General features: G+C 47.2%; 1 protein-coding gene across 12 annotated transcripts in view; it reads right to left on the bottom strand.

Moving 5' to 3' along the window:
* PAPOLG (poly(A) polymerase gamma) overlaps nucleotides 1-8,102 on the bottom strand; it is a 69,009-nt gene extending 60,907 nt beyond the window's left edge. For 4 of the 12 annotated variants that reach the window (XM_065589626.1, XM_065589631.1, XM_065589632.1 and 1 more), the window contains exon 1: nucleotides 7,218-7,300. In XM_065589626.1, the coding sequence (XP_065445698.1) occupies nucleotides 7,218-7,285 (68 nt within the window). In that variant the 5' untranslated portion in view covers nucleotides 7,286-7,300. The other 8 variants (XM_065589630.1, XM_065589629.1, XM_065589627.1 and 5 more) reach the window with 6 other exon arrangements.
* Nucleotides 8,103-13,517: the final 5,415 nt, after the last annotated feature.

The following is a 13,517-nucleotide window of genomic DNA, read 5'->3' as shown; positions in this document are numbered from 1 at the left end:
CCACTGTTGTAGCATACCAATTTTAAAAACCAATCTCCTTATGCAGATGGGCTTTAAATCAAGTATTAAAATGAGCTCTTTGTTAGGGGGGGTGTATCTGTACCTGGGGCCAGATGATCCCAAATTTTCACCAAAATATATCCCTGCCCCTGTTCCAGGATAACATTCAAGACAATTTAGGTATCCATGTGGATTTTAGCACATTTTTAAAATTAAAAAGTAGTTATGGGGATGCATTTTGGGAACTTCATCAAGTAACACTGAATTTGAAGCACAAACTCCACCCCAATTTTTAAAGCTATTTCCTTTTGCACGTCAATTTTAAAGCACTATGAAATTTATAAGCAGGTCATTTTGGAGGTGCTGTATCTCAGGAACTCCCTTCACCAAATGACCATGAATCTGCATACAACCACTACCCATGTCCCAGTGGCACATCTGGGCATACTTCATCACCACTTAGCTACCAAATCCCATTTCTTCCAGATTTCTCCATGCCCCTGGTAAACTTTGAGGGGTTACGTAAGAAGGGAAGGTGGTGGGGGCAGTAAAAAGTATATGTACCAGCTGGAGCCAGGAAGGGAAAGGAGCATGGAGATACAGACTCCCCACTCCAAATCTGGGCCTACCATATGGGGAACAGGCTCTGCACACCCAACTGTAGCATAGGAGGATAGCAGAGGTATAAAGTGACTTGTTCTTCACAGGTTCAACAAGGCTCTCCTGGCAGAAGTTTATTAATTCAAGTTAGCTAACAAGTTAAGAACACTTTTTCCCTAGGGAAGACAAGACTCTAGAGAGAAAGTTGATAGTGAAAGTAGGTGTCTGCAAGAGAAGTAAAGCTGAACCAATTTGTGTTAGTCCTAAAGTTTTTCTTCTCATGTTTACAGAATTCTCTGTGGCTCCATCACAGGATATCAGCTGAAGAGAACAGCTGATCAACAGTGGCAGAGAGTCAGGTATTAATGGAGCTGTGAAAGAGGGGAGGAGAGGGGGAAGAGAAAGGAAACCTAGTTTCAACCTAGTTCATGACAGAGAATGAGCATAGAGATAATGATTTACAATCTTTAACACCAGAAGGGGAGGATAGGGAAGCAGCCTCTGGGAGAGGGGTATAGAAAGCAATGACTAAAGTCACATCTTCCTGAGTTGGTTTATTTTTAGAAGTGAACAATTCACGAAATGGACAACACCCTGCATTTTTTGTGGATTGGGTTAAGGTTTATCAATGATAAAGTCAAGTTAATAGAACATGCAGCAGCATTGTGAGACATAATTAGGGATTTCAAAGCTAATCTCCCTCAGTAAGAGCATTTATTTGGAATGTATATCTATAGGTGCCTCAGATCTGGTCTATCAAGTATTTATGTGAATTTGTTTCCCTTCGTGTTACCCTCCTTTTAAAGTCTCATTGAAAGTGAAATCATGTTGATTTTATGAAGGCATCATATTTCTAATAAATTAAATTTCCTTCTAATTTAATATATATAATTAATATACAATATTAGTGTTATTCCCCAATGTGTACGCAGCATTGTAAAGTGTGTACAAAGTCAATATTTATGACAGGCCAAATGTGTCTTTGCCTTCGCATGAGGAGTGTCAATAGGTCAGTGTCCACATTCAAAGTCAATAACTGGACAGTTATGCCCCTCTGAAAGTAGATATGGGCCAACAATGGTGAATCACAGCAGCATTTTGGCATAACTCATTTTAGTTGTGGCATAAAAGCTTCTGTTTCCTTTTAACACTTGTTAAAATACACTTTTAAACAAAGAATTTAAGACCAGAAGACATCATTTGATCATCCAGTCTGGCCTCCTGTATATCACAGGAGGTTAAATTTCACTCCCTTACCCCCTGTATTGAGCCCAATATTTTGTGTATGGCTACAGCATAACATCCAGAAAGGCATCCTGTCTTGATTTGAAGACATCGAGATATGGAGAATCCACCACTTCCCTTGGCATTTTGTTTCCATGGTTAAACACCATCCCTTACAAATCTGTTATTTGTATTATTATTGTTATTTCTAATTTGAGTTTCTCTGGTTTTGGCTTCCAGCTGTTGGTTTTTATTATGCCTTTCTCCACTAGATTAAAGAGCTCTTTATCACCTGGTATTTTCTCCCAGCACAAGAACTGCTACAGAATAATCAAGTCACCTCAATCTTTTGTATTAACTATTTAACTCAGATTGCCTTGCAGTGAGAACTTACATAAATCAGTTTCTCCAGCCCTCAGACCATTTTTGTGGCTTTTCTACACTCCAATTGCTCAATCCTTTATAAAATATTGACACCAGAACTATATTCAAGTATTCCAGTACCAGTCGTATCAGTGCTGTATACAGAGGTAAAAATCCCTTCCCTATTTCTACTTACTAACTCCCGTTTATATATCCAAGCATTGGATTAGCCCTTTTTTGCCAGAGCATTGCACTGGGAGCTCGTATCAAGTTGCTTGCCCACCATAACCGCTAAATCCTTTTCAGAGTCACCCACCGTCCAGGATATTGGCCCCCATTCATTCTGTAAGCATGGCCTGCATTCCTTGTTCCTAAATTTCTAATTTGGCATTTGGCTGTATTAAAATGCATTTTCTTGAATGTGCCATTTACCAAATGATGCAGATCATGTTGTGAGGTTGCCCTGTCCTGATTTACAACTTGCCAATCTTTATGTCATCTGCAGATTTTATCAGCAGTGATTTCATATTATCATGTATACTAAATCTATGCAATTACCTTTATCTTGTCATCTCAAATAGAATCAGGTTTGTATAACAGGACATATTTTCCATAAAGCCACATTGATTGGCATTAATTATATTTCTCTCCTTTTAATTCTCTCAGTTAAATCCCATATTTTGCTAGGACTGATGTCAGGCTAACTGACATATCGTTACCTGGGTCATTGAGCTCACCCTTTTTGACCATAGGTACAACATTAACCCTCTTCTGGAATATCCCTGGTATTCCAAGGTTTAGTAAAAGACAGTATCAGCAGGCCAGAGATCTCCTCAACCAACTCTTAGTCATGGCGTAGCTAACATACTGAAAGAGTCTAATGTTGACAACAGGACACATTGCATTTAACATCTGCTAAACTTGCTGAGTTTTCAGTGGCTTTAAGAGTAGGGAGCCTTGTCTATGTTATATTTGCCAGTGATATCACACCTTTATATCCTAGTCTAGACAAAGCCTACATGATATTTAAAATAGAGTTTGTCATCTATTTTTTAAAATGATCTTTTTCCTAACCTAGACAAGGCTGAACTCACCAGAAGATGAATAAAAAAAATTAATGGAAGGGACCCCATAGCCATCACTGAGAACAGACATTGTTGAGTGTGACACAGGCCCAATGGGGATCCCCACACTCCCTTAGCAGTAATGTATGGACTGGGCAGCATTCCCTTTAATTTTTTATGTCCATGAGCGGAATTAATTTTATTATGTGAACTAATATGGAGGTGATCTGTGGTGGGACTGAGGGTTGGGATGCGGGGGGGGGGGGGAGGGTAAGAGCTTTGTCTGGGGGTGTAGGCTCTGGGGTGGGGCTGGGGATGAGGGGATTGTGGTGTGGGAGGCTGCTCAGGACTAGGGCAGAGAATTGGGGTGGGGAGTGCGGGCCAGGGATGAGGGGTTTAGGGGTTCAGGCTGCGCTGGGGGTGGGGCTAGGGCCAGGGGGTTTGGAGGGGAGAAACAGCCCCCGAAAGAGTGTCTGGGGTCCAATGACACTCCAGAGAGCCAGGAGAAAGGGTCCAGGAGCCACTCCCAACCCTACAATAAAGTAGCCCCCAACCCTAGAGGTTGCCCAGTAGATCCTCATCCCCGCATCTACTTCATGACCTTCACTACAATCTTTGTGTGTGAGAAACTGACCAATGCTCCTCTCCAAAAAAAAAAAAACCTGCTCCCACAGCCAGCCTATATATAGCATGGCCAGCAACCTCAGCAACATGGCCACAGCTCACAGCCTTCCCAACAACCTCTGTAGGGACACCGGCCCCACTTCAACCTTAGGGTTGCCAGGTGTCTGTTTTTTGACCGGAACACCCGGTCGCCCAGACTCTGCGCATCCCATTGGTTGGGAACTGCGACCAATGGGAGCTGGGGGCCGGTGTCTGCAGGCACGAAGGTAGCATGCAGAGCCTCCCTGGCCTCCCATACGCCTAACGGTCAAAAGGACCAGGAGGCCGCTTCCTGGGAGCTATGGTAAGCGCTGCTGGGACCCCGTGCCTGGAATCCCCTCTTGCACCCCAAACCCCTGCCCCAGCCTGGAGTCCCTCCTGCACCCAAACTTCCTCCCATAGCCCACAACCTGGACCTCCCCAACCCTCTGCCCCAGCCCTGAGCCTCCTCCTGTACTCCAAACCCCTCATCCCCAGCCCCACCCTGGAGCCCACACCCCCTCCTGCACTCCAAACCCCTCAGCCCCAGCCCCACCCCAGAGCCCACATCCCTACACGGGGTCCTCACTCCCGGAGACCCCAACTCCCTGCCCCAGCCTGGAGCCCTCTCCCACACCTTGAACCCCTCATTTCTGGCCCCACCTAGAGCCCAATCCCCTGCCCTAGCCTGATGAAAGTGAGTGAGTGTGGGGGAGAGCGAGCGGGGGTCAGGGCCTCAGGGAAGGGGCAGGGGTGTTTGTTTTGTGTGACTAGAAAGTTGGCACCCCTACTCAACTTGTGAGGAACAGGAAGTGCACAGCCAGGGGGAACTTAGTTGTCCAGGACTCCCCGCACAGATCCTGTCCCTATCTCCCTTCAGTCTTTGGGAGGTGATTCCCTCACAGGCTCTAGCCTGGCCTGACCCCCTCTCCCCCAGTCCTTGGGGGATAATCCCTAACCCAGTTCCCCTCATTCACTGGTGGGGAGACTCCCTCACACAGACCCTGGCCCCAGCCATCTGCCCCCACTCGCTGGGAATTAATTTCAAACTGGTGACTCTGTCTTGTATCTGGAGGATTTTGCTTTAGAGAGAACAGGAACTAGGTCTACTTGGCAGCAATACATACCAGCATGTCAGGTGTGGGATTCCCCGGTTTGGGGAAAGGGTCCTAGCCATATGCCTCTGCACAAACACCAACCCTCCTCCTAGGGGTCAGAGTTAACCCCTGTAAAAGGTACCACACAATAACAGAACACTTTTATCTAACCCAGGCAAAGTCAGGAGTAAATCCAGGGTAGAATTTCTAGCAGACATTACAGCTCCAGCACAACATACACCCCACAGCCCTGACCTCTAACCTAGCAAGAAACACACAGACTTTCTGCCCACATCAATACAACCCCCCACCCCACCCTGGGGTCAGTCCAACCTGGCCACAGTGTCAGACATTAAGGTGCGCTGAGAGCTCAAAAGGGTGGGTCTGGCTCTGCAAAAAGGGGACCCATGTGGGCACAATCACCAGTACAGCAGCTGGCTCTCCTTCAAGCAGCTCTTAGTTCTGACTTCGCACAACCCTGGGCTTCAGCATCTTTCTGTGCTGCTGAAGTCCATCTGGGGCAGCTCCAGGTTCTTTTGTTCCCCCTCCAAATTCTGCTCATTGACTCAAACCCTCTCAGGTGGCCTGTTAACCACTTGTGTCCTTGTTTTGAAGTGCACTGCCCCCACTCAGTCATGTTTTGTTGTCTTGTGTTGGGGGCGGGGCGGAAGGTGGCAAAGAACAATGGTATGGCGTTCTACTGCCCTCACAGGGCACAGGCATCCCTCCTGAGAGCTGAATCACCTAAGTGTAAAGCCATCACTGTGGAGAGCTGGCACCATAGCTCTGACAGGTGTGAGCTGCCCCACTTATCTTAGTGCTAAAACAGATGCCACTGATACTTTGAATATTAACTATTTCACTGCCCAACAAAGCATGAAAGCAAGAAATGGATCATATTGAAGCTCTAAGCAATCACTGAAACTTTTTTCAGTGCTGTCAGCTTGGAAGAGAATATTTCTCCATTGCAGAGTTAACTTGGGCATTTACTCAGGTGTTGCTCCTACCTGTTCACACACAAATCCCTGTCACTCTAGATTAGGGGTGCTTTAAACACAGGCTAACAGACAGTAGAAGATGAGTAATAAAAATGGGCTGAAGGGACCCCATAGCCATCACGGGGGAAAGACATGGTTGAGTGCAAGACAATAAGGATTCCCCACATGCTTATCAGGGATGTGTGGACTGGGCTCAGTCAGTAGGAAGGTGAGGGACACTGGCCTCAAGCAGACACCCTCCCCCAATCTCCCCAAAATGGGGAGGAAGGGATGTGAAGCAGCATGATTGGATGGAGGGGAGGGAAACAAGCAGGCATTAAAGAAGGGCCATATATGTTTTTCCACAGCAGAGCTCCTCTGGGATCTCACTTCACCCTGTCCAAGGCTTAGTAAATGTGACCATGACCCTAGACTGGAGGTCCCAGAAAGAGTGACTGGGTCCAGGAATAACCCTGCCAGACAGCCTGGGGAAAAAGCAAAGGCTTGGGAAAAGCAGCCGAGTCCAAAGACCTCCCTCAAACAGCCAGGAGAGGAGGGCCCTAGAGGCCACCTCCAAAGCTACCCTGCAGCTACAATAAAGCAGCCCCCATCCCTGCCCTAGAGCTGCTTAGCAGATCCTCACCCTCACATCTCCATCATGTCTTCTGCTGCAAGCTCCATGAGTGCAAAACAGACCAACACTCCACTCCAAGAACAACCCAGCCCCGCTGCCCTACCTTTATATGGTGCAGTGCAGCACCATCTGCAACATAATGAAACCTCCACTGGTTACAGCCATCCCAGCAGCCCCTGCAGGAAGAGGCCACCCCCCTCAAGCCTCTGAGGAGCGTAAACAGTCCCTGGTAGGAAGTGCAGATGCAGGGAGATTGAGTGGTTATCGAGAACAGCCGACACGGATTGTGGCCTGGATCCCCACTTCACTCATGACTCCTCACAAAGACCCTAACTTGCTCCCCCCCCCCATTTTGGGGGGGAAGGCAGGGAGACTCCCTCACACAGACCCTGAACTGGGCACCCCCTCATACAGACCCTGCCCTCAGCCCTCCTCACTCATTAGCAGAGGGAAGCAAAAACTCTCTCACACAGATGCTGCCCTGGGATCCCCTCACTCATTATGGCTGGAGGGGGAGGAAGGACTCCCTCACACAGCCCTTCCCCCAGTCCCTCTTGCTCTTTGAGAGGGAGGCTCCCTCACACAGACTCTGCCCCAGGTCCCCATCCCCACTCACTGGAGGTTAATTTCAAATTGACAACTGTCCTTTGTATCTGGAGGATGTCGCTTTATGGAGGAGGGCATGAGCTGGGGCTCTCCTTGGCAGGAACACATACCAGGACTCCCAAGAGTTGAGCCAAGAGTAAAGCCATGTCTGTGGAGAGTTTGTAGCCATAACTTTGATAGGTCTGAGCTGCCCCAATCATCTCAGTGAGTGCTGACTCAGATGCCAGTGCTGGGGCTTTAAGTATTAACTATTTCACTGCTCATCAAACCACATAAGAAAGAAGATCAGGCCTAGACTAGACCTAAAACTTAGGTTGACCTAGTTGAATCACTCAGGGCTGTGAAAAAAATCTCACAGGGAAACTGGCCTCAACTGGTCCCCTCTCCTAAGACAGTGGGGGGAGAAAAGGGGCATAAAGCAGCATGATTGGATGGGGTATAGGGAGAAATGGAGATAACTAAACATTAGGGAAGAACCTGGCCATACAGTTTGCCACAGCAGAGCTCTTCTAGCAGCTTATTTCACCCCTCCTAAAGTCCACCCCAAAACCTCAGACAGCAGGGCCCAGGGAGAACAAACAGCTCTAGTGAAACCTCCATCCACCCCCAACAGTCATGGTAAAAAGAAGGACCCCAGGGAAAGTAGCCAAGTCCAAGGACACCAATATATAGCCAGAGAAGGGGGGCAGGGACCAGCCCCAAAACTTCACTGCAGCTACAATAAAGTAGCTCCCCAGGGCTGTTCAGCCAATCCTCACCCACACATCTCCTTCATAGCCTCCACTGCAAGCACTGCACATGTGAAACCAACCAACCAACACTCCAACTGCTCCAAAAGCAAGCTGCCGCCGGCCCCTGCCTGCCTCTATATAGTGCCACGCCTCTTCAAGTCACAGCTTTCCCAGTAGCCCCAGACGCCAAAGACTACCCCGCCCTTCCCTCAGCCTGCAGCCTATTGGGGAGTGTAAACAGTCTCTGATGGGAAATGCACATGGAGGGAGACTGACTCTTCACACAGACCCTGTCCTGTTTCCCCCTTCACTCCTCAGGGGGACATTCCCTCACAGAGACCCTGTCTTGGGCTTCCTCACTCTTTAGGGGGACCCTTCCTCATACAGACCCAGTCCTGAGCCCCTCTTGCTCATGGGAAGGAGACTCTGTCCCACAGATGCTGCTCCAGGCGCCCCTCACTCACTGGAATTTAACTTCAAATTGGTGACTCTCCTTTGTAGTTGGAGGATGTTGCTTTATGAAGGAAAGCATGAGCTGGGGCTCTCCTTGGCAGTAGTGTATACCAGCATCTCTCCCAAGAAACAAGGGTAAAGGCATGTCTGTGCAGAGTTTGCAGCCATGGCACTGACAAGTGTGATCTGCCCCATTCATCTCTGTGAGTGCTGACTCAGATGCCAATGATGGTGCTTTAAGTGTTGACTATTTCACTGCCCATCAAAGCATGTAATAAAGAAGTAGATCATATTATGAAACTCTAAGCAATCTACCTGAGTGACAACTCTTTTTGGTGCCATCAACTTGGGAGAGAATGTCTTGGGGAGGGTATTACTCCATTGCAGAGTTAATTTGGGCTCTTACTCAGGAGTTGCTCCTAACCCCCTTGTGTCGACACACAAATCCCTCTCTCCAAAGTTGAGAGATGCTTTCAACTGAGGGTAACCGGCTTATCTGGAGCTAGAACAAGAACCAGAGTCAGGCTTTTGCTGAGGCCTTGTCTTTAATGCTAAAAAGGTGTGTTTTTTAATCTCCAGGTAACAGGCTTGTGAGCTATTCCAAAGTAAAATCACAGTGAAACAAGGCACTTTAGTTTTACCACAAAGTAAACCAGGTGAGGTCTGCACAATACCCTTGCCTGGGGTTGACCTCACCTAGTTTACCTCATGTTAAAACTAAAGTGCCTTGTCTTCATAGTGGTTTTACCTCAGGATAGCTCATGCATGTTAGTTCCCTCAGTATAAAAACATACCTCTATTAGCAGTGAAGTAAAGGCCTTGAGCTGGTTACCAACCCCCTTTGCAGTAATAGTCCCACAATTCTGCCCAGGAAAGGACAGACAAGTTCTCCCACAATTTACCAGGGAAGAATCATAGAGCTGAAGCACAAAGAAGCACAGGATGTGTCCCCAGAAGTTATAGTGACACACAAGGGGGAGCACAGCACCAGTGAGGACACAGTAACTCAGGCAGGGCTTTGCAATGTGGCTGCTTACACCTGGATGCTGGTCACTTGGGCTAAGTTGGCAGTGAAGACAAATCCTAGGTGGTGGGATTGAAGAGGGTTGGGGTGTCTGACTCTCAGCCATGTTTCCTGTTTCTCCAGTAGCTACTGAGGTGGAAGAAAATTTGGGTGTCTGTTTCTGCTGTGTTCTCCCCTTCCCCAGTAGATGCTGGGGCAGGAGGGGATCAGGGGATCTATCTATCTGCCATGTTCTCCCTTTCCTCTGTAGCATGGTGGGAAGAATGGGTATTGGGAGGGGGGGTGTCTCTCTGCCCTGTTCCCCCTTTCCCTCATAGGTAGTGGGGCAGTGGGCATTGGGTATCTGGCTTTCTGCCCTGTTCCCCCTTTCCCCTGTAGATAGCTCACACCTGGGCCAGGCTAACTCAGGTTAACACTGCAGTGAAGACACCCTTATTTTTTTCTGCAAAGAATCAAGTCCAAGCAGCCCAGATGCACTTTTGAGTCCCACTGTGGAGGGAAGGGGGGAGTTAACCTGAGGGAAGAAACAGAGCCCCTAGGATACACATGATCTTATTTAATATTTATATTGAAGTAGTGCCTAGAAGCTGACCTGGCTAGGACCCTGTTATGCTAGGTGCTGCACCGACATATAGAAAATGACAGTCCCTTTCCCAAAGAACTTAAGTCTGCACAATCTATTGTGAGTGACACCTTATTTTGGTATCTCAAGTATGCAGTGCATATTGCCTTTGTGTTTTTCAATGAGATATTGAATCTCTCCCATTCACATTGTTTTCACAGTGGAAACTGCCAAGGTGTACACAAAAGACGCTCACACTCACTTTCATTGTACTTACTTGTCCTACTAACAGCTTTTGCTAATTAAAATTAATAATGTATATATGGTTTATTGTATTTCACTGAATGTATTTGGATGGGGAAACCAAACTGGTCATGATCATTTCTTGATTCTCTTGCACCAGTGTAATGCTGGGTTCACAACATGGCAGAACAATGTTATTATCATTTTGAAAATTTTCATTAAAATCTGTAAATATTTTATTTGTATTAAGTTGTTAGCCCTCTCAAGCATATACACCATAACTTTTATAATATCTTCGGAAAATTGTTGGTCTAAAAGAAGCCAATAGTATTAATTTTAAAAAGCCATCTGTGTGCAAACATGTAATATACTCTTGAGTTTCCTTTGGTCCCAAACAGAAAACCCAGGTGCTCATCAAAATAATAATTTTGTACATCTCTCATAAAGATAAGACATAACTTTGTGAAAGTCTTTTACTGGTTTACACTGTACCTATTAGCCTCACAGCTCTTGTCTGGGAAATCAGGTGGAAGGGATCTTTATTGGATTTGCACCTCTCAGTTCAGATAAAAGTGGTAGGGTGTCAGTAGTTCAGTTTTCTTTATTCGGTCCACTTAGGCACCAATTCTGGAAAGTGATCCACAAGAGCTGACCCTTCTGCCGGTGCAGAATCATTTTACAGTACCTGCCACAGAAACTCTCAGTACAATTTACAAGGGTGGATAAAGATTCTTACTTTTCATTGCTCTCCTTAAGTCATACTGTGTCTGTGTAAATTTAGTGCTTGTGAAAGTTACAGAATGGATAGCAGTATTTGTCTATTGTAGAGTTTTATAAGGCGTCTGCATACATGAACCAACTTGCAGGATTGGGGCCTAAGTCTATGGGCGGCGGGTATCATAGGCTGGGGGAGGCTGTGTCTCCCCAAACAGCCGGGCTTGGCCCCAGCCATGCTTCATCCCCAGACCCCCTCCTGCATCCCACTGCAGTTCCCCCTGTGCAGGGGCCCTGGCTCGGCGCTCCGGGAGGGGCCCTGCGGCTGTGCCACCCGCCCTCCTAGTGCTCCAGGGCTAGTGGGGGGGATGCCTCCCGGCACTCTGGGGCTGGGGACCGACAGCCACCGGGGGGGAGGGGTGCAGAATGGCTGGGGTTGGGGTTAGCCTCCCCAGCCAGTGGTTCACGTGCCATCCAGGTCTAAGTCCTTTGTATATATTCACAGAACAAGTATAGCAGTGGCAGTTGAAGCTTATGCACATTGGCATTGTTTCAAGTCTGACCTAGGGTGACTATCTCTAGAGGTGAAAGGGTAGATCAGTCTCCATACTTAGTCATTCTTGGTCTCTTTGATGAAACTGACAGTGAATACTAACTGGTGATTTTTGTGATGTGGCCACTGACATCTAAACAGAAAGCAAACTCATTTCTCAGCAGGGCACCAAAAATCATCAGATTGTAACAACTTTTGGTTACTACTGACTAAGTAGTGAAAGCCCCATCACAATTATCCAATCCCACTTAGGAAAAATTCTTAATCTTTAACGCCACTCTATTTAAAATAAATTCTTTTTCAAGAGTTTTAAACATCACTTTTTACTAAAGATACAGATAAGATATAACAGCTTATTAAAGAGTAGCTAATGCCTTGTGAAAAATGTTTATAACAATCTGCCTAGACACAATTCTGGATCTGTGAGATATTTTCATTATTTTGTTCCTCCCACCCATTTTGTAATAAGTTACAGGAAAACAGGATCTTTTTTGGATCTCCTCTGCAATAGTATACACAGAATTATCAATATGTTTGCAGTCATAGCTATTATGCACTGTATATTTATACGCTGTGCACTGAATGCTCTTTTCTTCATTGGTGATCTTTTTCTTAGTTAATAAAAATAGCTTATCTTAAAACAGTAAATGGAATAAAAAAAATCAATGGTATGTTCTTACTTTATTTTTACCTTTAATATTGAAAAGGACAGAATCTTATTTATACCAAATGGGGTCTCCCCTTGAGCTTGTTATTTAAATCAAAGTAAGCTAGATGCCTAAAGAAGAAAAATACAAATATCAATCCCATGGAAGAGGAAGTCCAGGGGAGCTCTTCTAGACACTTACTCCAGTGCTTAACTTTACTATCCCACACAGTCCCGTTAAAAATCACTAGGACTGCTCATGGCAAGAGTAATGAGCTGGGTGGAATGGTTTTTGGGGTTGCATTAAAACCCCCATTGATATCGATTTGTGCGAGCTCACCCTGTAATTAAGTAAGCATACGCCCCCACCTAAGATTAAAAGAGCATCTGAACCAGTCCAGGAGCTGTTGGCTGAGTATTGTTTTGGGCATGTGGTAAGGCAGAAAAGACCAAAGACAAGAACAGAGAGATGCAGAAGGGCATAGGCGTGAGAAGTAGGGGTGCTGAGAGTGTTGCAGCACTCCCAGGTTTTATGCAGGGCTGCTGGCCCCACACCCCACTCGCTGGCTTGGCGCATAAATCCTGGGGGTGCTTCCCGTACCTATGCCCTATTCCCAGCTCTCCGCTCACACTCTACTCCCCAACCCCTCACCTCACATGGGGCTCAAGTCCTGGCCATCAGCCCCACTCCCCAGCCACTGTGCCCAAGACCCCACTCCCAGCCCCATGCCTGGGGCCCTAGCCACCAGCCCCACGCCTAGCCCCACCCCCCGCTCCCAGGCTTCTGCGCCCAGCCACCCCACCCCCCACTCCTGCGGCTCAGGTCCTGGGGTCCCAGCCACCAGCCCCATGCTTGGCCCTAAGCTCCCAGGGCCCTCTGCTTTTGGCTCCACACATGGGGTCACAGCTGCCAGGCCCTGCTGGGGGCTCCACTCCTGGCCCCACTTGTAACTGTGGCTTTGGCCCCCTTACCCCATCCAGATCCCCCCCTCCTGGAGACATAGCTCTGCTCCAAGCCTTAGCAGGGCAGGGGGGAAGATAGGGGTAAGCAGACTGGATTTCAGCACCCCCACTACTAAAAGTGTTCCAGCACTACTGCAGAGAGGAGAAAAAAAAGCAAGAAAGCCAAGCATAGAAAGCCAAAATATGACCATACAAACATCACAAACCAGGATGTGGGAGCTCAGACCTAGTGGTTGGAGCAAGAGTCAGGAACCACAGCCAGAGGTCACAGCCATCAACAGGAAACTAAAGCCAAGAGGGTCAGCATTGGAATTATAAAGCCAGGAGGAAGGGAAAAGATAGCACAAGCATTGAATAGCCAGAAAGCACTGCTTGCTGTTGGGGTTAAGAGCAGGTTTGCTGACTTCCCCAGCCAATCAGG

This window comes from Chrysemys picta, chromosome 3 (genome assembly GCF_011386835.1).
Source record: "Chrysemys picta bellii isolate R12L10 chromosome 3, ASM1138683v2, whole genome shotgun sequence".
NCBI classification, from domain to species: domain Eukaryota; kingdom Metazoa; phylum Chordata; order Testudines; family Emydidae; genus Chrysemys; species Chrysemys picta.
This window is presented reverse-complemented; position numbering and strand designations above follow the sequence as displayed.